Consider the following 23,659-nt stretch of genomic DNA (forward strand, 5'->3'; position numbering starts at 1 on the left):
AAACACCAGGTAATTTTAAACATTTATTCCAAATAACTTACATATATTTTGGAATGATAACATTCAATAAAGTCTAGTGATAAAAATTAATACATTTATATTCATTTATCAAACGTAAATTCCTACATTGGCACTGATCCGAGCTTAGGGGGTTATTCAGATAGATAACGATAAAATGACGTTATTAAATATTATTTTATGATGTGCCATAAATAATTTGCATGATATAAAACTATAATTAAATGTAGATTAAGTACAGAACCGAGACAAAAATACTGATAAGGAATGTGTAATACAATGGAAAATACCTACAGAAACTTAAAAACTAGGTTGCTCTTAAATTTTAAGCAAAATACTTATACATTTGAACTATTTCTCTCGTCAGATTAAACACAAATATGAAATAACATAAATGAAAATCCACTTTAAAGTGCATATGCAAGAATTATTCTAGTCAAGTGTGAATTTAAAAACGTAAAATCAATAGAGTCAATTGGCCTATACTTCTTCAATAGCATAACGCAATATGGTCAATAAAGTCATATTGTATTGAACTAAAATTGTTTATGAAGTGGGAGGGGGTGTGGTTGGCGGTGGTGGGGGGTGGTCAGCTAGGGGGAGGGGTTTAGCCACGCCGATACGAACTATGCCTCGAGGAGCTCCCTTCAATGCTGCTACCGCTTGCTCTAGACTTGCGTTTTCTAAATTCTGTGGAAAATCGTTAAAATACATTATTTTATGATTTAACATTGAATACAATTACGAGTAAAACGAATATATTTCCCTAGCTTCTTCTATATAACTTTATTATTTAAAAATAACAATAAAAATTTAAAAGAAAGACTTTACTAATAAAACAAAAAAAAACGGTACATCCGCATTAAAAATCAATAAATCTTTTGCATTAATACTACAAGGACAGACAATGTCTTACAAGTTATCAGATATCAGAAAAAAATATTTAAAAGTTTAATACAGTATAATTTTAACTAATTTGTCACAGCTGTCACAAAAATTCTGCTGTTGCAAAATTTTATCTAAAATTATCATTTTCTGTTCGATAATATATTTTAAAGTTTAAATTTAATTCAAATTCAAATTATATTTCTTTGCAAGAATGTAGTTACAAATTAAAGATGTTTTCATAACAGTATTATGTGGCTAATACATACATAACATATATGAAATGAAATATCACATAGTGTAAAAATTATACGCTATTTCCGTTAGATTGTTTGATTAAATTAATTATTTTTCGTGTTTATCTTTATCTTATTTTAATCGAGTAACTTTATAAAATCTATATTTAGAACAAGATAATTGCTTTTTAAATGTTTTATTTTAAATTATGCTAGATATATTTTTTGAAGTCAAAATTCTTTAGGCGCATTGAGAGTAAGGGGGTAGCCATCAAAAACCAGAACACGGTGTTCAACTAGCTAATAGTCAGCGACCTTTTATTTGATTGTATAATTTTGATCTGAATGAACATACATATTAGTTAAATTTTATTGCATGTTGCGTGTCATCGTTATAATAAAAAATATCTGCCATTTCTGTATCTCTGACTCGAAATTAATCGAGGATAAATGATTTTCATATTTCTGAGCACTTGAGGCTTTATTTAATAATAACTGATAGCTATTTATTGTGTATGGAAAAAATTTGTCGTTATATAATAAATGGTCAGGGTTACTTTTAACAATATTGATGAATTATCCATTTTGAGGAAATGCATAACTTTTCATAATGCGAGTTTTTTAAAATTTGTTTATGTGTGTGCTTTGCTACCAACTTCTTTATTTTATTGTTATTTTGGAAAATTTAAGTTCCACTTTGTCCTAGTGTGAAGTAGATGTCATTACAAATTTTTGATGGAATGGAGAAATTTTATCGCTCGATCGTTACCCGTAACCCGTTACTCTATAATATGCCACTTCTTAAAAACAACCCAATAGCAATACCTTTACCACGGCCGAGGCCTAGGTTTAAAGTAAATGAGCATGCATATTGCATGGCAAATAAGCATGTTACATATTTTTGTCGTCAGTGAAATCGTGCAACAAGAAGCATTTCATTTTTTCTTTTCACCCATTACTAGTATTATTATCTTGTACTTTGAGTGAATTTTCAAAGGTACTCTTAATTTTATTTGTAACTAGGTTTCCGCCCGCGGCTTCGCCCGCGCAGTCACAGAAAAACCCGTATAGTTCCCGTTCCCGTGGGATTTCCGGGATTGCGTCATTTTCCCGGGATAAAAAGTAGCCTATGTATGCCATGAAAATTGGTTCAGTAGTTTAGGCGTGATTGAGTAACAGACAGACAGACAGAGTTACTTTCGCAATTATAATATTAGTATGGATTAAGATTATAAGTGATAAGTAGTATTTATTTTTGTTAATTTATAAAAGAACACTATCGAATTAGGTTAGAATCCTGAAATGGTAGCAAATTTCTATGCGCTGTAAATCCATACTAATATTATAATTGCGAAAGTAACTCTGTCTGTCTGTCTGTTACTCAATCACGCCTAAATTACTCAACCAATTTTCATGAAATTTGGTATGGAGATATTTTAATACCCGAGAAAGGACATAGGCTACTTTTTATCCCGGGAATTTTTTTTTAAACCTATCACGGGCCTTGAGCGCGGGGACCGAATCCAGAAATTCCGTAACGAAAAACCTCACTCTCCCCATTCCGACGGGCGGAGGTGTGGCTTGAAGGCATAGCATGCAATAGCTTTACCGCGGCAGTCCCCGAGTGCCACACGTATTTTTTCACGTGATAACGTCTTTAAAATCGTTTTAGTCGGGTGACATGTTCAGAAACTTGTGTCACACCAAAACCTCACGAGCGCGATCGCAGGTACAACGAGAGAGAGACGGACCGATCTCCCGTCTCATCTCGAGCGCTGCCACTGCATTATGTTATCACGTAAACATCTCGATCGTAACCCTGCTTTACAAACAACCAATTGAGTATTTGAATAAAAAATTTTTTTGTGCTAAATAGAAAGATTATAATATATTAGTTTTATAACAAAACTATTTTTTTACATTTTTTTTTTGCAATAATTCAAAAGTTATTTCAAAATAAAAATTAGTCTTTGAATCCAGTACCGAAAACACACCGACAACTCTCGAAGCGTCACCCGGGCGCGTGTGACGTCATAATGTTAGTTTTCACACATTGCAGTTGATACAAAAACGTATACAACTATAACATTTTGACGTCACATCTATGGTGACCAGCCATGGCGCGTTTATAGTCACGTGATTTTAATTTAAATTTCATCAATTTTTTATTGCTTATAATTAATTGAAAAACATTTTTTTTGGAGTTTTTTTGCATTAAATATCAATATTATTAATAATAAAGTTTTAAAATACATGAAAAAAATCAATAATTTTTTTTTTATTCAAATACTCAATTGTTTACATAACAAGTGGGTGACCTGTTCGTTAACAAAGAGCAGGCGGTCGCCGGGTATGAGCCGGCCGTCCTGCTGCGCGACGCCGCCGGGCACGAGCGAGCGGATCACCACCAGCGTGTGCGCCGGCCGCAGCGGGTCCTGGTAGTCCAGGATCGAGAAGCCCAGCCCACGCTCGCCCTTCACCAGCTCTGCAATGTTATTTTTAAACTATTACTGAGACACAGTTTTAAACTAGTTCGGGAGCTGAAGGATTCATTATTTTGACCTGTGTAATTATGTCAATAAAGAATTTTATTATTTTTTATTATTATTTGCTATTGCATAGCTTCTATCGCGGGCCTTGAGCTCGGGGACCGAATCGAGAAATTCCGTAACGAAAAAACCTCACGCTCCCCACTCCGACGGGCTCGGAGATGTGGCTTGAAGGCATGCTATGCAATAGCTTCACCGCGGCAGTCTCCGAGTGCCACACGTCTTTTTTTATGATATAGGAAGGCAAACGCACTTTGGTGGTAAGCTGTGCCGCCTATAGACTATCGCAAACGAGGTTACAATAGTCTATGGAAGAGTATCTTATCCCTTTTCCTTTTCTAGAAGCCAATACTTGTATGCCTACTAGAAAAGGCAAAGGGACAGGATTATGAATCAAATATGAAATGCCATTGGTGGATCAGGGAAAGGTGTGATTTACTGACCTTTCAGGTTCGAGTTTTTGAGGTAGTTATAAGATCTCTTATTAAAACCCTACATATAGAAGCAGTTCGGAAATACGATTAGCAGTTTATTTCAAAGTATGTACAGTAGCACGCAGAAGAAAGTTGCGCATAGAGCGCACAATTATATGATATTTTATTAGATTGTTTCTTCCCCCTCTTAATTATTATAACGAATAAAAAATACTACTACAAAATTCGGCTAAATTACAAAGAAATATGCTATAAATCAGTCATTATTTATGTGTTACCAATAATCTGCGGCTCGGAGGCCCACATAGCGAGGCCGGTGAGCGGCTCGAGGCTGCGGGAACGCACTTTCCCCGCAGCCCCCAGCGCTCCGCCCTCTTCACCGCCACCTGCACCCGCACCAGCCAGACTTCCATCCGATTTCGCCTTTAGTATGCAAAAAAATAATTTATCATATGTATAGATTTGCAATAAATAAAATGCACAATGGAATTATTACGAAATGAAAATATATCTTTTCATCAAGTTTATTATTTTCTCCTTTTACTTAAAACAATCTTCTAGCAGTAAATATTGAAATGATTATTTTTGAGAGCAATACAAAATAATGATTTCATTACACAGTTTTAGAAACAAATGTCAAGTTTAACGGATGTTTGAAATAAAAATAGATATATTCATTGCTCAAAAATACAGGAAATCATATCCAAGAACCAAATCAAAAGTCACTATAGACTTAATATGCTTACAACAGGAATTTAAAATAGGTATAATAATAACTAGCTTACCGCCCGCGGCTTCGCACGCTTTGTCTAAAACCTAATAAATTATATACTAAAACCTTCTTCTTGAATCGCTCTATCTATTAAAAAAAACCGCATCAAAATCCGTAGCGTAGTTTTAAAGATTTAAGCATACAAAGGGACATAGGGACAGAGAAAGCGGCTTTGTTTTATACTACAGTGCCACAAACTTATCTGACCCAGTGGCAAAAACTGGAACTACGTGCCGCCATTTTGAAATGTCACATTTTCACAGACTTTTCATACGAAATATTTTGTTTAAATAAAAAGAAAGCGACATCAGTGACACCATCACCGGGTCAGATAAGTTTGTGGCACTATATGTAGTGATGATCACCTTGACAAGTGTATGCGCAGGCGGTGCGAGGTCGAGCTGCGGCGCGGGGCGGGGCCGCGCGCACACCATGCACACCTCGCTCGATAGCTCCTTGAGGATCGACACTACTTCCAGGTGGTTCATGCCGAGTAGCCGGTGCCCGTTCACCTCTGCGAATATGTGTTGTTTTATTTACAGGGAGTAGGAATCTGACGCAACATCTCGTGGTTAAATAATACAGAAAATATCATGAATCAATTTTCTATGAAACTATTTAAATATAAGCAACAATTTTATGCCAAATGGTAATAAAAGACGATAAAAATAAACTTAGTTGAGAAAATATGATATCTTAGATAGATAAATCCAAATTTTATTGATATTCATTTTAATCAGAATATCATTACAACCGTAACATACCTACTTACAGGTCAATTAGGGAAAGCTGGCATGTTCACAGTACTCACACTTATGCAATTTCACTTACAGTATGTTCAAAAATAAATGCGACTCTAGTTTCATTTTAGACTTGAATTGTAAAATGGGTGCGTTGTAGATAAATATATGCAAATATAATTATGAAAGCTCTCATAATTTACCTGTAAAATTATAATTTAAAAGTAAATCAATTGATGAACTTAATTATTTATTCTAAAAATAATCAATTGGATAAAAGTATTAATAATCATTCAATTATCAAATATTAATTAAATTTCACGGCCGGCCAGTCGAGTTGACTGGTCGAGGATCCTCCCTTTTTCGATGGAGGAATTCCACCTTCCTTCCTCCACATTATATATTTTGTAGTAAGTACGTAATACCTACCAATACGCGCTAACAAATATAGGTATGTTACATGTTTATTGTATAATTTTCACACTATTGGTTTTAAAGTCACGTCAGTCACTCACTCACTCACTCACAACAGACTACACACCACAGAACAGATAAAGGAGGTTTTCAAACCTCCATTATATGTTCTGTGCTACACACCCATTACACACCATTACTACACCTACACTCATCACAAGAGTCTTTTGTTAATTATTATTTTAACGTATATCTTTTCCTCTTACTTTCTTACTCGATTTTCCTTGTCACAATATGTTTTTATAATGATTCTATTAACGGAATTCCTTTTTATTGGCGTATTGTTCTATTATTATGTAATTATTGTATGAATAGCTGTAAGGAATCAGAAATAAATAAATAAATAAATAAATAAATAAACTCAAACTCAAACATTTATACTATTAGACTTCTTCTAGAAGCACTTTTGAATCGTCATAACAGTTTAACAGTTTTAACATTTACCACCAATTCAGAAAGCAGTATCTATAGAGAAGAAGAAGAATCTATTTAATCATAATCGTAATCTTCTACTTCACTGAAACTTTCATCGCTCGAAGAACTCGATGTTTCACCGTCGGAATTTTTTAATGTTATTATAAATGAGTCAGTGTAATTATATACTTTTGGTTCTAATTGAATATATTTTTCCTCATGTTCTCGCGTCTTTCTCCAAACGTCACTAAACATATCCAGACTAATGGCATTTGCTTCCTTTCTAAATAATTCTTCCACAGTTTTCAAGTTAAAGTTCACATTTTGTGATGCTACTTTCCCTTTAATTATGCCCCATAGTAACTTTATTGGGTTGAGTTCTGGATGGTACGGTGGAAGGCGCAATACACTATGTCCATGATCTTTGAGGATTGAATCAAGTAAAAATTGTGTATAGTTTGGCTTATTTTTTTAATAATGTGGATAACTTTGATTATTAATTAGTAATTTGATTTTTGAAAAAAAAATGCCGATTTTAGTCAAAATTTATATTTTCCTAACAAGATCCTTATCATCCCAATTTCCGCCTTGGTGAGAAAAATTGACATTTCTTATGAAAATGAACAAAAAATTAAATGATTTTATTAAATACTGTAAAATAGTATATAATTCTTCCATTTACTGTATCACAAAATTCTTCATAGATTTTTAGATATTCGTACTACACCAATTACATCACCCTGTATTTATAAACAATTGCAAAATATGACACATACATAGGCCGGGAGATACTGACACAAAATTTCGGGTCATTTGTAACAGAATGGCGGTTCTACAGAGGTCTTATTACGCAATGACAAAAAGAAAAATGATGGTCAGAACGCTGGTACCGGCGGACTAGTCGCGTGGGCGTAAGTCACACTCGTCGGATAAGTATGACCCCTCTAGACCGCCATCCTGTTACAAATGACCCGAAATTTTGTGTCAGTATCTCCCGGCCTAACATGTGCAATGTGTAAATGTGTTGACGTTCCAGCTCTTCATAATATACTTATAAATAATATGAAGAATTCATCATTTCTCTCTTCTTTTTTTTTTAATCTCTACAATTTTGTAACTTATTTTATCTATTATGTTTGTCCAAAAATTTGTTTGTTTTTATGTCCATTGTCCATTTCTGCATGTACATATAGACTTGTTATATTGCAAATCAATATCTGTCTGTGTTTACGCGTCTATGCGCGCGCGTGGGCGCATGTCTACGCGAGCGTGTGTCTGTGTTTTAGCGTCCGTATGAGAGCGCATGCGTGTACGCGCATGTCTGCGTGTGCGTGAGTATTTGTATACGTATGTCTGTATGTGCGGGTACCGAGCAGCTCGTCGCCGGGGCGGTGCACGTTGGCGCGGCCGACGGGCCCCTCGGGCAGCACGGAGCGCACGTAGTGGTGCGTGTGTATGTCTGTATGTGTGTATGTGCGGGTACCGAGCAGCTCGTCGCCGGGGCGGTGCACGTTGGCGCGGCCGACGGGCCCCTCGGGCAGCACGGAGCGCACGTAGTGGTGCGTGTGTATGTCTGTATGTGTGTATGTGCGGGTACCGAGCAGCTCGTCGCCGGGGCGGTGCACGTTGGCGCGGCCGACGGGCCCCTCGGGCAGCACGGAGCGCACGTAGTGGTGCGTGTGTATGTCTGTATGTGTGTATGTGCGGGTACCGAGCAGCTCGTCGCCGGGGCGGTGCACGTTGGCGCGGCCGACGGGCCCCTCGGGCAGCACGGAGCGCACGTAGTGGTGCGTGTGTATGTCTGTATGTGTGTATGTGCGGGTACCGAGCAGCTCGTCGCCGGGGCGGTGCACGTTGGCGCGGCCGACGGGCCCCTCGGGCAGCACGGAGCGCACGTAGTGGTGCGTGTGTATGTCTGTATGTGTGTATGTGCGGGTACCGAGCAGCTCGTCGCCGGGGCGGTGCACGTTGGCGCGGCCGACGGGCCCCTCGGGCAGCACGGAGCGCACGTAGTGGTGCGTGTGTATGTCTGTATGTGTGTATGTGCGGGTACCGAGCAGCTCGTCGCCGGGGCGGTGCACGTTGGCGCGGCCGACGGGCCCCTCGGGCAGCACGGAGCGCACGTAGTGGTGCGTGTGTATGTCTGTATGTGTGTATGTGCGGGTACCGAGCAGCTCGTCGCCGGGGCGGTGCACGTTGGCGCGGCCGACGGGCCCCTCGGGCAGCACGGAGCGCACGTAGTGGTGCGTGTGTATGTCTGTATGTGTGTATGTGCGGGTACCGAGCAGCTCGTCGCCGGGGCGGTGCACGTTGGCGCGGCCGACGGGCCCCTCGGGCAGCACGGAGCGCACGTAGTGGTGCGTGTGTATGTCTGTATGTGTGTATGTGCGGGTACCGAGCAGCTCGTCGCCGGGGCGGTGCACGTTGGCGCGGCCGACGGGCCCCTCGGGCAGCACGGAGCGCACGTAGTGGTGCGTGTGTATGTCTGTATGTGTGTATGTGCGGGTACCGAGCAGCTCGTCGCCGGGGCGGTGCACGTTGGCGCGGCCGACGGGCCCCTCGGGCAGCACGGAGCGCACGTAGTGGTGCGTGTGTATGTCTGTATGTGTGTATGTGCGGGTACCGAGCAGCTCGTCGCCGGGGCGGTGCACGTTGGCGCGGCCGACGGGCCCCTCGGGCAGCACGGAGCGCACGTAGTGGTGCGTGTGTATGTCTGTATGTGTGTATGTGCGGGTACCGAGCAGCTCGTCGCCGGGGCGGTGCACGTTGGCGCGGCCGACGGGCCCCTCGGGCAGCACGGAGCGCACGTAGTGGTGCGTGTGTATGTCTGTATGTGTGTATGTGCGGGTACCGAGCAGCTCGTCGCCGGGGCGGTGCACGTTGGCGCGGCCGACGGGCCCCTCGGGCAGCACGGAGCGCACGTAGTGGTGCGTGTGTATGTCTGTATGTGTGTATGTGCGGGTACCGAGCAGCTCGTCGCCGGGGCGGTGCACGTTGGCGCGGCCGACGGGCCCCTCGGGCAGCACGGAGCGCACGTAGTGGTGCGTGTGTATGTCTGTATGTGTGTATGTGCGGGTACCGAGCAGCTCGTCGCCGGGGCGGTGCACGTTGGCGCGGCCGACGGGCCCCTCGGGCAGCACGGAACGCACGTAGTGGTGCGGCCGCACCTCCCGCCCCCCCTCCACGTCCACGGTGCCCTCCAGCGAGATGCCCAGCCCGCCGCCGCCGCGGACCACCACGCCCACCACTATCTCCACGTCCTCGCCTGCGAAACAGAACGTGCGTAAGTTTTTATCGAGATTATTCGGGACGAAAGGAGGTATCTGCTATTTCCTATCCAGAGGAAATCACATACTAATGCATCATCATACATTGTAAAAAATGAAATTAATTAACTAATAAATAAGCTTAAAAAATAATTAATTAATTAATTAATAAGCTTAAAAATTAAGCCAATTATTACGTCAATATTTATCAGAATTTAACCAAATAAAAATCATGATATTTTACTAATTCAATTAAAATTGTATTACATTAATATTCTTACCTAAAATAGCTTGCCATTTTCTTTTAATAGCATCTTTTTGCTCTTGAGTACGAGGCATCTCAAAAGCTGGTTGTGGACGATGAATTGTAGATGCCGAACTGCGACCACTTTCACTCAATTCATCCGCATTATTCTCAACCCTAAAAAAAATTTGTAGTTCCCTTAAAAAGTTTATCTTTTGAGAGCCTTCTAAAAAGAAACGATATGAACTTCGGTGTAAGCTTGCAATACTTCGATCACAATTTAAATGATTTTAACTAAACTACACACTGTACTTTTGTTGTTTCATCCATCACTACATCTCATATCATAAAGAACACAAAACTCACGTGTTCAAATGCGTCATCTGTATATGATGGTCGCTGGAGTCGGAATTATCAGCTCTATGCATATGCAGGAAGGGGTTGTTCTGTGCGACCGGCGCGCTGGCCGCACTCTCGCCCGCCGCTATCGCCTGCTGCAGCTGCTCGAACTTCGGCCCGCGCAGGTATCTGGAATAATCCGGAATGTTTTAGAACTTTTGTCTGTTACGAGTGGTGTAATTGAGTTCCATTTATAGTGGAAAAAATAAATAAAAGTGCATTACATGGCGACTGTTGATCTGCGCGTGAATGGAGGTAATAAGTCGTGTTGTTAACTAACCGTTTTCTATATATGTACGAGTGAGAGAGAACTAACTACTTCCATTTTTTATATTCCGAAGAAAATTTTAGTGCAATAAATACATAAATAAACTATAATCGACAATCTTTAGTCTGAATTACTTAATAGATATTTCGAATATACTTTTCCGTCACTTCTCACAGAAAGTTCTTCCTTAGAAAAAAAATCCAATAACCATACAAACAACAAACCGCTCCAGGGTGACGATATTCCCGCTTTGCTTCAACGCATCCACGGCCCTCTGGTTGGACTTGCCGCTTAGCACCGACTTCTCAAATATTCCAAAAAGGTCGTCCTTAAAAAAAACCAAAAGCCATCACAACAAACCTCTCCAGCTCCAATGTGACAATATTCCCGCTCTGTTTCAACGCATCCACGGCCCGTTGGTTGGACTTGCCCGCGAGCGACACTCCGTCCACAGCCACCATGCAATCCTTACCCGCACCTTGCCACTTAGCACTGACTTCACGAATATTTCAGAAAGTTCTTCTTGCCCACATAGCCACTAAAGCCCCACGAAACAAAAGCCAATAGCCATCGTAACCCACTATAGACCTAAGAAATAAGAATCCAGAACAAACCTCTCCAGCTCCAGCGTGACAATATTCCCGCTTTGTTTCAACGCATCCACGGCCCGTTGGTTGGACTTGCCCGCGAGCGACACTCCGTCCACCGCCACGATGCGGTCATTGACCCGCACCTTGCCACTGAGCGCCGCCGCACTGCCTGGTGTCACCGACTTCACGAATATTCCAGAAAGTTCTTCCTTCTCGCACACATAACCTGCAAGTTTACAAATACTATCAAATAATTGGATGTTAGTGCACAAATAAATAAATGATATTTATTTGTCTGCTACATTCTATCAGTAAGTATAAGGGGCCATCCATAAAGTACGTCACACGTAAAGAGGGGGGGAGGGGGTCAACAAAGTGTGACATGGTGTGACAAGGGGTGGGAGGGGTCCTAAGTTTCGTGACATCACATTTCAAAATCTACAGGTACTAATCGCGTAATTTGAAATATAAATTAAACTAAAAAATATGTCCAACTCTATCTTTAGGGCAATACGTTTTAAATTGTTTTGTTGACAATTTATATTTATTCATTAGTTATTTTTTTGTTATATTATGTTTCAAATATTTGATATTTAGTCCATTGAAATGTTACATTTTTTAGGCCAAATCTTAAGTTTTTTAGAGGACGCAATTTTATTTTTTGGATGTGTAAAACCTAGCTACTGACGTAATTAAAAAATGTTGTAAATAAAAATTGTTCCTCGAAAAACAATCTAAAAAAATTGTCTGATATAATTTCTTCCTAAAATGATAAAAAAAAATTATCGAAAAATATAAATATCTCTAATTTCTGAACATTTTCGCTTATAATTTTTTTATTTATAGTTCTACGATAAAAAATTACTGGACTAAAGTTGTAGAGAATTTAATTTGCAACAAATAATGCTTACAATGTTTTTTTTATCAGATAAATAGTTTATGAGATATATCATAAAAACCATATCAACCGCTATTTTCAAGATGGCGGCCGCGGTTCAAGGGTGGCGATCCCACAAACTTAGCGATAGCTTCACACTGACCCCCCCTACACATCAAAAAAATAAAATTGCGTCCTCTAAAAAATGCGAACCCAAATGTAACTTTTCCTTGGATTAGTCCATGTTGATTTCATAAAAAAAGTACTTAATTTAAATGGAAATCCAACTATTTTGAAACTGCTGTTTTAATTTAATAATTTTTCGATGTTAAATTGCGAAACATGTGACGTCACACTAGGGATGGGGGGGTCTTAGAAATGTGACCACCTGTGACAAGGACGGGGGGGGTGCTCAAAAACTCATGAAATTAGTGTGACGTACTTTATGGATGGCCCCTAATAGAGGAAACGTAAAAGATAAATTTCAAATTACCCTCATGAATCAATGTTTTATTTGTTTAACAACACGTGTTTTTAGATAATATTACATAATATGCATGGACGTATAAAAAAAGACGGACGGTATATCGCCTAAACATTGAGTGAAGCCTAGTAATGGCGGCGAAACATCCATGTGTGTGTGCCATGTTGCCATGGCAACAGCTGTCCTGATGACAATGGCGGCTGTATTTTTTCTATAAATTTTGCCGTAATAATTTTGTCATTAAAACATAAAAGAAATAACTTGCTTCCCTGTGGAATGTAATCCCTTGTGTTTTGTTATTTAAAATTGTACTGTTGCGACACCATTTAACCACGTAAGACGGCATTTTGAATATTTTTTGTGAAACAGTGACGCAGTTAATCAGTCGGTAGTTCACGACGTAATGGCGGCCGACTAGCTTACTATGGTGAGAGTGTGTGCGTGTTTATTGTCTTTACACGATCGCTAGCTTACTATGGTGGCTTCACGTTGTTTGTTCGTAATACGGCGTCCGTCTTTTTTTATACGTCCATGATAATATGATTAAGAACAATTTATAATTATTGTAGCATATTATTTTACCTGCAATAGTGATGCCCAAGCCATTTTCATCTTTCTTCAATTGTACCGTAAATCTGTCAGCTTCAGGCGATTCAGCATCTAGAATACAAGATTGATAAATTACATATATAAAATACTAAAAAATGTCGCAAATTATTATAATATGGTATACAATTAAAAACTTTACATACCACTTTCTAGTGGTGGCGTTATAGATTTATCAAAGACAAATCTAGAAGAGTTTGAGTTGTTGCTCAAAGGTGTAGGTTGTGTGTGGAATACTTGCTCAAAACCAGCCTCCATTAAATAACGATCTAGTGCTTCTGGACTCGAAAGAAGTCTGAAAAAAAAACATTTTATTACTGATATGTTGTCATTGCATCAATTGAGTATTGTATGAGAAAAAATTATTAATTAAAATGAAGCCAGTCAATAATTCTTGTAACTAGTCCATTATACATAGATAATTGAATGGGGAATATTCATGTTTTTCTTTTTTGTCTTAAATTAATAGTTTACTATTTTATAACGTAGAAAAAAATATTAATGGGCTTCAAAATCCTCTAGATATTTTTAAAAATGAAATTTAAATCTTTTAAAAAATGTAAGCAGTTCAAACGCCGCCATTGTGCGCGCGCTTTGCGTGACGTCACATGACACGTCCAGTGGGTGTTTACCTTCCCCGTTTTCCAATTACAGCACTAAAGCGCATTATGCGGCATAATGCTAACGTTGAATGTTCCAACTACAGCAACGCTTCGCACAATCGAGCACAAATAAAAGTAATGCGCGTGAATTGATGCGTGCAATCGATGCCAACTGTGACAGAAAATTAACAAGTGTTTTCCCCTTTAGGTTGGCATTGATCGAAATGTTTTGTTCATTATTAACGTTAGTAAATATTATTTAATTGTTGGAAAAAAATTTTAAGTATGGATGAAGGTACAAACATTGACTTTTTTTTTATATTTCATATTTAAAATGTGAATACAATTTCATTTTAGAATTCGAATCTACAAACAAATTTGTTTACAGGAATATACTTTTGTAAACATTGCAATGGCTTGATCGAATCATTTAATGAAGCAGGCAATCATCAATGTTTTCGTGGAAAAGAATATATTTATCAAGATGGAGAAGACAACTCAATCTTATTTGTTCATAATTACGATAATGAAAATAAAGAAAACCATGAAAAGCAAGTGTTTAACAACGAAGAGTCTGAAGTTAATAATTCTTTATTATCAGGTACAAATAGTTCTTATTTAAATAAAATTTAATGTCTTACAATATATAGAATGGCTTTCACTAATATAGATTACAATTTTTTCAAACAGTAACGTAATAAATAATTTTTATATTTTAAATAACTTTTCAATGTTTTAAAATGTTCAATTTTCTTAGCAACAAGTTAAAAATATTATGTACTGATTAGATCTAAGAGTTTTAATTGTATATTTTAGATGACACTGCATATATTGAAATTAGTGATGAAGACTTAAGTCAGTCTGCAGATTTTAAAACAGAGAGTAATCCTAAGAAAAGTAAGAATTTAATTAATTTTTTAATTTTTCTTAACAATAGTTTATAGACTGTACATTAGGTTTTGAAGTTTTAATTAAATTATAATTGTGTGTTGTGTTTCTGGATATTTCAGATGCTGTGTGGACAAAGCAAGCCACGATGGCGATGCTTAGCTTATACGAAGCAAATATACAGATGCTTATGGATATCGGCAAGAAATCAAGGGTGTGGAAGAAAATATCAGAAGGCTTAAAAGATTTATGTATACAGGTAAAAATACTTATTATCATTAATGCTGAAGGTGCATTAAACTATTGATAGTGTGTTGATTAGAAATCTTCATTGTAAGCATTAATTTATGGTTGTACAGGTAACGGCAGATCAGGTTAAATGGAAATTTAATCGCTTAAATAACAAATATAAGGAGTGTATCGACAACAACAATATGAGTGGAAGAGCTCATATGACATTTGAATATTATGAGCAATTCCAAGAAATTTTCCATAAAGAGAATAACGTTGCTACTTCAAGTACATTTTCTTCTTCGATACTTACTACAGATGAAAAAAAAAGAAAGCATGATATAACCGGATCAAAGAACATTAGTAAGAGTAAAAAATTAAAAGTAGATGCTACATCCAACAAAAAGAATCTACCACCAGTTGATGAGTCTCCAAAACTCAAAACAACTCCGGTTGCAGACGTTAAAAAAACTGCAAGAAACCATCAACACATTCAAAGTATGGAAATTTTAGAAAAAATTCAAGAAAACCAGAAGGCTAGAGATGAAAAAATGACTAAATATTTAAAAATAAAAGAGAAAGAAATGGATTTAAAGAAAAAAGCAATCGATGTTCGTGAAACTGAAATGCAAGTTAAAAGAGATGTTGCGAGTGATAAACTAAAGTTTAATGAAAAGAAGCACAAAGACTGGTTAAATATAGAAAAATTGAAATGTGATCTTCTAAAAAAATTATTAAAAAATCGTACTGACAGCGAAGAGTCTGATTAAACTACCAAAAGTTAATGTTTAAGAGTTTATTGTACCTAAGAAGTTTATTTTAACATGTCAAAACAAATGCTTTTTATTAAGATCTATGATTAAGATTTTGTTGTGCTTAAAAGTTTATAATAACATGCAAAAACAAATAAAACAACATATTTTAATTTATTTTTTATTTTTCACTTCTATATTTTGTTAAGTAGGTACTATTATCACTACGATAAATAAAAATAAAAAAAATATATACTTATTATAATAATAAAAGAAAAAAATAACTGGAATATCATATGTATATGTATTTATTATTAATTGTAAGGTGGAAATAAATAAAGCTTATTATTATTATTATTAAAAGTTTATAATAACATGCAAAAACAAATAAAAAACATATTTTAATTTATTTTTTATTTTTCACTTCTATATTTTGTTAAGTACTATTAGGTATAACTACACATCTGGAAACAATTCTCTGAATAATACCATTCTACGATCTCTATTATTATTATTATTTTGATATTGTTCTTCGTAACCATGTTCCTCTAAATTTATCCCTACATGTATATTATCGACTTCAACGTTATCAAAATTGTCATGTTCATCGATACAATAATTGTGCAAAATACATGCTGCTGTAACGACCTCAGATACAAATGATAAATTTCTGTACTCAGTAAAAAATTTAATTCGTCGAAAACGGCTTTTCAATAGTCCAAAAGCTTTTTCAACTGACATTCGTGTAGATGAATGCAAATAATTGAATTCTCTTTGTTGAGGAGTTAAGTGACCATTATCTCGAAATGGTGGAACAAGCCATGATAGCGATGGATATGCAGAATCTCCAATTAAAAAAGTATTATTTGGAAATACATTTTCTTTATTATTGTGAGATTCTTCGTATAACGGTGATCTTCGAAAAACTCGAGCATCATGTAAAGATCCTGGTTCACCACAGTAAATATTAGTAAACTTCATATTAGAATCAACTACTGCTTGAAGATTTATAGAGAAATATTTTTTCCGATTACAATAATCTACTGCATCCTCATGAGGCTTTACAATCCTTATATGTGTACAATCGATTGCTCCTAAGACATTTGATATATTTTTTTTTCTGAAAAAACCTTCACATGTATTGATTATTGCATGATTAGTCTGAGGCCACTTGATATCATCCAATTTCGTTAGAATCCAAGTTATGACACGGCGAATGACTCGGAATGTTGATGAAATTGAAATATCAAATAAATTTGATATAGTCCGCAATGGTTCAGTATTTGCAATAAACCACAAAAATATTAAAAAGCTTATTTCAGCGCTGATGGGTTTCATCCCAAAGGTATTCTTGGGAATAAAAGCCGATGTTTCAAGTTCATCTACAAAAAAAGGTAAAAGTAATATATTATTATATAGTATATATAGTTAAAACTCAAAAATATGAATTCTTAAAATACGTACTTATCAGATGATATGCAGTAGTTCGCGATAATCGAAAATTTTCTTTAAATTCAGCATCCGTCCAAGCTTTTACTACATTGAGATAATTTTCTACTCTTTGCTTTCGACAACCTGTCATCAAATATTTCATCAATGGCTCAAATAACTCATCTGATGCATTATCATATATATTTTCAATAAATATATCACTTGATAAGGAACTAATTGATTGATTTAAACTCTGAGTACTCGATAAATAGTCATCATCACTATCATCTGAGTAAGATGATTCAATTAAAAAGTATATAATTCTTTTAGAACTCATTTAAAAAAATTACTCAAAACAAAAAAAATGTTATTGAAATAATCAAAATCCAAATTACTTAAAATAACCATAGGTAAATAGTTTTCAACCAATTTAAGTATAAACACATTAATGAGATTATTGCTAACTATGAATATTTTTTTTTTCAACAGTCAACACTGAACTTAGCGCAACCTGCTGGTGCATTTATTCACGTTCCAATTAAGCATCAGCATAATTCGGCATTGTGCGCCACTGAGTCGCATTATGCTCTGTAATTGGAAAACAGCCCTTGTGTTTACTATGAAGTATGGAGTATGGAGTGATGATTCATACAATGTCGTGTCAAATGACGTCACATTTCGTTCGACCAGTGGTGGCGCGTTCTGGCAGTTTGAATTTCGCTCACTTATTTTGCACTTTTTGAATATTATTTTAAGGGTTTAAATAAAAAGTAAATAAAAAAAATCATTTTCATTATAATATTACGATAATAAGTATTCGAGAAAAAAATATTTTAGGCCATTTAAAATTTTATGCATATTCCCTATTAATAAAAATACAGAATTAAATAAATTCTGAATGAAAGACTTTCAATTTGTCTACACGTGAATTCATTTCAATTTCTATTATTGTAAATGTAAAGAATATCACTAAAATAGTATTCAGTCACATATTTTCAATAGTAATACATATTTGAACAGCGAAAAAACTTGATCCAGCGGTATAAGCTCTTACCTAGCGGGTACAATAGGAGCGTTAGACGCGTGCACAGCGGTGGGGTCGACCGCGCGCGCTACCACGAGACGCACGCGCGAACCGGACGCGCGGAGCACGCCTGCCACTTGCTCTGAACCCATCTCCATTAGACTCACCTGCATTTATGTACTTTTATTATTGAATTTACTTAACGCGTTGGTGTTGGCTTCAATATCATTGTTACTTTACTAAAATTTTTCATTCAACTAGACTTTCTACAGAAGCACTTCTGAACCATCTAAATGCATAGTAAACACTGGTTCAGAAAGCAATTCATTTAATTTTTAATTAGTAGATATGTAGCGACACCTCGCTCTGAATCGCGCAAGCGAAATGTTTCGCTACAGAGCCTATATATACAACTTTCCGACATCATCCATCGGGGGCCTTCACGGCCGGCCAGTCCAGTAGACTGGTCGAGGATCCTCCCTTTTTCGATGGAGGAATTCCACCTTCCTTCCTCCACAGTGGTGACCCCTGACAGTTCACAACTCCTTCTGTCCATCCATGATGTCCATGCCCTATCCCTTCCCCACCTACGATCACCGTCCGCCAGCCAGCGCACTCGGCTTCAAATGGAGTCCTGTCCACTACCATGTGCGATCGCGCATGCTTGGTCAGCTCCACAGCCATCCTCACTGCACACTCCGACTCACTGGAGCATTACACGCAGCATCACCGCACTCAGTTCCGACTCACCGTGAACTAGCGGCTTCCTGTTCCGACTCACTGGAACATACCTGGCACTGGCAAGGCAATTCGTACTACGACCTCCGGTCTCGGAGGGGAGTCCTGTAGCGACACCTCGCTCTGAATCGCGCAAGCGAAATGTTTCGCTACAGAGCCTATATATACAACTTTCCGACATCATCCATCGGGGGCCTTCACGGCCGGCCAGTCCAGTAGACTGGTCGAGGATCCTCCCTTTTTCGATGGAGGAATTCCACCTTCCTTCCTCCACAGATATAGTACCGTCCAATTAGTACCAAACTTATTCCACATGAATAGTTGATCAATAATGAAGTTAAGATTTGCAAATGCCAAATAGATACACACCAACTTATTGTAACTATAATTGTATGTTTGTTGAATCATTTGTTTTTTCGTGTTTTAGGCTATAAAATGTTACTTACATCACCAATTTGTAGAATATGATCACCAGATTTGAGCCTTCCATCGCGATCGGCGACGCCACCAGCAAGTATGGTCTTAACAATCACTCCACTTGTTCTGGCTCCAATTATTCCTGAACATAAAAAAATATTTATAATCAAATATGTCTACTTATCTTTATATAAATGTGTTTTGCGATGTATATTTTGTGTGATGTCCACAATAAAACTATGTCCAAACACCAACATCCAAGCTCTGTTGTTGGTTAATTTTGATTGCAACAGATATTTAATACTTACCAAATCCCAGACCAGTGCCATCATTAACTAAGTTTATAATTTCCACCTGAGCCCAGTCACCAGCCACAATATTGTTTGATGTTGATGCTATTGAGTCATCATTTCGACCCATCTCTAACAGTCCTCTAGTCTGAAAAATCATTTACTAGAATAGTGACCCTGACATTTTGCATTCATTATGAGAAAAGATCTAAATCAAATTACAATTTTTAACAAAAGCACAACATTAAATGATCATAATATCAAAAATCTTAATTCAAATATTGCAATATGCATTCTAGGTACATTTGAGTTTATAAATATTGCATCTTTGAATTTTTTTAATTATGGTCCCAGTCAACTGAAAAATTTTGGCCCTGTACAGCACAGCTTTAGATAAGAAACAATAGTAACAGAAAGTAAACATGTTTACCAATACTCATTGTTGAAAAACATAAGGATTTTTATTGCTTCATAAAGATATGCAATGATGTGCTATCAATTGAATGAAATAACAAACCATTTTTGGTAATCTTTATTACTCTTTTTTTATTTTTATTTTATTTATAAAAGGAACCCTTCAGTTTATAACATACAATTAATAATTAAGTACGCCAATAACAAGGTATCACCATTAACAGTTCAATGTAATTGATAAAAATAAAGAATTATGGAAACAGTGTTTAAAGTACTTAAAACTATACAAATGGGAATTGATTATTATAATTAAATTGCAAATTTCAACCCAAAACAAGTATGTGTATGCATGAGTGTGTGAGTGTGTGAATGAGTGTGTGTACATGCAATTTACCTGTTTAGGAGACATATTTGAATCAACAGATGCTGAATCAAGACCTAGTATTCTTTCATTATCTGAATTAGATCCAAACTCTAAACTTTGAGGTGGTGAAACTTGGGGTACCGTTTGTTCTTCCTCCCCTTCATGTGAACCATATAAATTTCTGCTTTGAATTGCCAGTTCACCTGAACATAAAAATATAAGATAACATGTCTTATTACTCAATAATGTAATGGTAAATCAGAGATAAAATCAATAAATTTTCTCCCATGAGATGTGGACACAGATTTTTAGTCTTATAGGATTCATTAATTATATTATCAAAAGCGAAATATAATGGTTATCATAAAATAAAATATTATTTTGTCAAGTGACATTATAAGAAATTCATACCTGCAGGAGTTATATCAAAATCTGCTGGAATTATAGAAGGATGGTGTGCCACCTGTGTAGCCAACATGCTAACAGAATCATGTAGTGTGACAATGCTCCGTAATATTGGACTTTCCAATAAATTTATAAGCATATTTAAGTCATCATTAGTTGCAGCCTGCAAAGCATACATAGATATTCATAAATAGTGATTCAAAGTGAATACTTCGGAAACTGAGATATGAATGTTAAATGTTTTAACCCATTGAGCCCCAAGCGGCCCAATTGGTCCAAGACACAATAGATTTTCTATTGTGTCTGTGGTTCCGGGGCATGAGTTATTAATTTATTCATTTATATGATAAACAATGGGGGATCAAATGAACACAATTTAACATTTGCATAATAATTGACTACATTGTTAAAAGACAACAGAAAGTGGCTATACTAAAAGAGTAAATTATTGTTACAATAACACACCTTTAATTTAGCATCGTCGCTTTGATCAACAGCTGTTTTTACGCTTTCTATTTGCTGTAAAGCATTTGATATATTAACACTGAAATGCATGCTGAAATAAGAAATAATTATTACTTGTTACATTGTTATTTCGTTTAATTTATGTGATATTGTTTTTTTTTCACGTACCTATTCATTGGTATTCACTTACTTTTCATGAGACTTTAACATAGATGAAATAACACTTAAAACTAGCTCTAAATCAATGAGCAGCTTCAACGCTTCTTCTTTAAGTGAAAATGTATTTTGAATACGAAACATGCACAGTATATTTTTTTTCCAAAAACAACGAAAAAAATTTTTCAATTAAAAATTTAATCGCAATACTGTCAATGTCACACCACTGTGCTGAGCTATGCTGAGTACTGACCACTGGAGCGTTTTCACATTATCCGATCCGATATCGGATATCGGAACCCGATAGCCGATATCCGATATCGGACACAATTTGCCCTTTCACATTATCCGATAATATCGTCCCGATATCATGAGTGTTGCCAGAAACTGGAAAAATAGATATATGGGGAATTAAAAAAAACAGTGGATGTATTTGTGTTACAAAAAATAAACTTTATTTTAAATGAAATAAATAGTAATTAATAAACTGATGTTTTTCAAACCGGTTTAATCTGCTGACTGCGGAGTATGGATTTGTACCCTCTGCAGAGTCAGAATCTAGTTTCAATGTGCAATTCCATTGTGAGGCTTGTTTTTTTTTATATGCTGTTTTTCTTTTTTTAATCATAGAACATGTTGTGTGGTCGTAGTGAATTTTAGAACTTTTTTATATTAAATCAGGTATGACTGTTATGTTCTTATACAAATAAAATAAAATAAAATTCAACTCAGTATTAAAGCGACGAAACTGTCAAATGAGTCGATACATATCAAACTCCGGTAAGTCCATTCTAACAGAAATGTGGGAATTGAGGTATTTTTAATAACTTAAAAAAACAATATGTTTGGACCTTTATAATTTATGACGGATATAATATAATACATTAGAATTATTTTTACGAAGAAAATGAAATGTATTACTTGATGATTATGCCACAAAATTAGATTTAAATCTGGACATACAGGCGTTTGATATGTACCAGCAAAACTTAGCGGGTTTTGAAAAACATCGTCTTGGACTTACAGGAATTTGAAAAATCTCTAATGGACTTACAGGGCTTTGATAGAACTTAGTTTTGGGACGTACTGAGGTGGTGGAAATGGGTAGATAGTTAGTCGCGTTGTAAGTATTGGACATTAAAATAAAATATGTAAATTAAAAGATACAAATTATTATTATTATTAACCTTTATCATCCCACTGCTGGGCAAAGAGAGGGGTCAAAAAATCAAAACAGTTGAAAAAATCTCAGTACGGCCCTGGGCTTCATGGCTGGGAATAACTACTGTGCGTGTGCTGTGCGTCTAGTTTCATTTATCTTTTAGCTGTTTTCTGAGCCTTGTCTGTTTTAGCTTTTGGTATTGTTTTTTTCCTTGCTTTGTCTAGAACCACCACCGCTATAGTAAAACTGTTTTCTTCCATCATTTATCAATTAAAACGATTTATAAGCATTGGTCACACGTGTTAGCTTCAACAAAATTGAGAGAAATGGCAGCCATTTTAGTGCCATACTGAGCTGTGATTGGTCGAAATGGACTTACCTGATTTTGATAAACTACTGTCGACGGACATACCGGAGTTTGAAAAAAAACATTTACTTTAAACCTTATTTTAATAAAGATACGATTGACTTACCTAACTTTGAAAAGTACAGACTGGTTTAGTTTTACAATTCAAAATTGGCGCCATTGTTATCTCAATTTTGGCGGGGAGTGGACTTACAGGAGTTTGATATGTATCGACTCAAATACAAATTCAAATTACATTTACAAATGTAGGTGCTGTTATTACAATTTTATAGTGCTAATATGTACATTCTACCTTATAGCTGGGGGTGCCAATATTTAAACAGAAATAAATTAAACTAAACTAATTCACAGTCACAGATTCCGCAATGTAGGTACGTAGTACCACAGACTAATAATAATATAGCCATGACAACCAAAATAGTAAACAAGCTCAAAAGTCGCCGCGCGTTCTTGACAAAATTTAGGGTCGCCGCATTCTAATTCTGGAATTTTAGAGAAAACTAAACAAAATTGCCGTATTGTAAATTTTCTTTTCAATAAAAAGGGTTTGATTTAAAAAAAATTCAACTGATAGATCGTAGTTGTACATACAGTAAAAATAACTACAATAAAGAAACCGACTTCAAAAACAGCTGGAAAAGTAAAATATAAAAAAGATTTGATATTATTAATTACTTAATATTATTTAGATGTGCTA

At 36.5% G+C, this 23,659-nt stretch overlaps 3 protein-coding genes across 6 annotated transcripts; 1 reads left to right on the plus strand and 2 right to left on the minus strand.

Annotated features, from left to right (window-relative positions):
* Window positions 1-10: 10 nt before the first annotated feature.
* LOC123705669 (patj homolog) lies at window positions 11-21,674 on the minus strand. Of its 2 annotated transcripts, none has more exons than XM_045654611.1 (17): window positions 21,468-21,674; window positions 21,278-21,368; window positions 20,819-20,975; window positions 20,438-20,610; window positions 19,648-19,777; window positions 19,369-19,481; window positions 18,215-18,351; window positions 13,403-13,551; window positions 13,233-13,310; window positions 11,314-11,515; window positions 10,399-10,560; window positions 10,070-10,209; window positions 7,892-9,787; window positions 5,260-5,408; window positions 4,401-4,545; window positions 3,458-3,624; window positions 11-708 (listed from the first exon to the last, which is right to left on the minus strand). In XM_045654611.1, exons 1-17 carry the CDS (start codon window positions 21,575-21,577, stop codon window positions 565-567), a joined length of 4,143 nt encoding a protein of 1,380 aa, XP_045510567.1. In that variant the 5' UTR covers window positions 21,578-21,674; the 3' UTR covers window positions 11-564. The 2 variants fall into 2 exon arrangements, with proteins under 2 accessions (XP_045510567.1, XP_045510578.1); XM_045654622.1 differs by having other exon boundaries at window positions 21,446-21,611.
* On the plus strand, window positions 13,903-15,902 carry LOC123705689. 2 transcript variants are annotated; one of them, XM_045654655.1, is made up of 5 exons: window positions 13,904-14,153; window positions 14,247-14,459; window positions 14,675-14,755; window positions 14,869-15,005; window positions 15,106-15,902. In XM_045654655.1, the coding sequence occupies exons 1-5, from the start codon at window positions 14,144-14,146 to the stop codon at window positions 15,745-15,747; spliced, it is 1,083 nt and encodes a 360-aa protein (XP_045510611.1). In that variant the 5' UTR covers window positions 13,904-14,143; the 3' UTR covers window positions 15,748-15,902. The 2 variants fall into 2 exon arrangements, with proteins under 2 accessions (XP_045510619.1, XP_045510611.1); XM_045654663.1 differs by lacking the exon at window positions 14,675-14,755 and having other exon boundaries at window positions 13,903-14,153.
* On the minus strand, window positions 16,061-17,550 carry LOC123705677 (putative nuclease HARBI1). 2 transcript variants are annotated; one of them, XM_045654643.1, is made up of 3 exons: window positions 17,194-17,550; window positions 16,371-17,111; window positions 16,061-16,338 (listed from the first exon to the last, which is right to left on the minus strand). In XM_045654643.1, the coding sequence occupies exons 1-3, from the start codon at window positions 17,495-17,497 to the stop codon at window positions 16,334-16,336; spliced, it is 1,050 nt and encodes a 349-aa protein (XP_045510599.1). In that variant the 5' UTR covers window positions 17,498-17,550; the 3' UTR covers window positions 16,061-16,333. The 2 variants fall into 2 exon arrangements, with proteins under 2 accessions (XP_045510599.1, XP_045510590.1); XM_045654634.1 differs by having other exon boundaries at window positions 16,061-17,111.
* Window positions 21,675-23,659: the final 1,985 nt, after the last annotated feature.

Source organism: Colias croceus, chromosome 1 (assembly GCF_905220415.1).
Source record: "Colias croceus chromosome 1, ilColCroc2.1".
Classification (NCBI taxonomy): Eukaryota; Metazoa; Arthropoda; class Insecta; order Lepidoptera; family Pieridae; genus Colias; species Colias croceus.

Bases quoted from the DNA above. Each gene is read 5' to 3' on its own strand.
- LOC123705689 (XM_045654655.1), top strand. The intron at 14,756-14,868 runs GTAAGAATTTAA...TGGATATTTCAG, and splicing joins AGAGAGTAATCCTAAGAAAA to ATGCTGTGTGGACAAAGCAA. The intron at 15,006-15,105 runs GTAAAAATACTT...ATGGTTGTACAG, and splicing joins TAAAAGATTTATGTATACAG to GTAACGGCAGATCAGGTTAA.
- LOC123705677 (XM_045654634.1), bottom strand. From the start codon at position 17,497: ATGAGTTCTAAAAGAATTATATACTTTTTAATTGAATCATCTTACTCA. The intron at 17,112-17,193 runs GTACGTATTTTA...CTTTTTTTGTAG, and splicing joins TACTGCATATCATCTGATAA to ATGAACTTGAAACATCGGCT.
- LOC123705669 (XM_045654611.1), bottom strand. From the start codon at position 21,577: ATGTTTCGTATTCAAAATACATTTTCACTTAAAGAAGAAGCGTTGAAG. The intron at 18,352-19,368 runs GTAAGTAACATT...ACATAAATGCAG, and splicing joins ATATTCTACAAATTGGTGAT to GTGAGTCTAATGGAGATGGG. The intron at 709-3,457 runs GTCACCCACTTG...GATTTTCCACAG, and splicing joins TGCTCTTTGTTAACGAACAG to AATTTAGAAAACGCAAGTCT.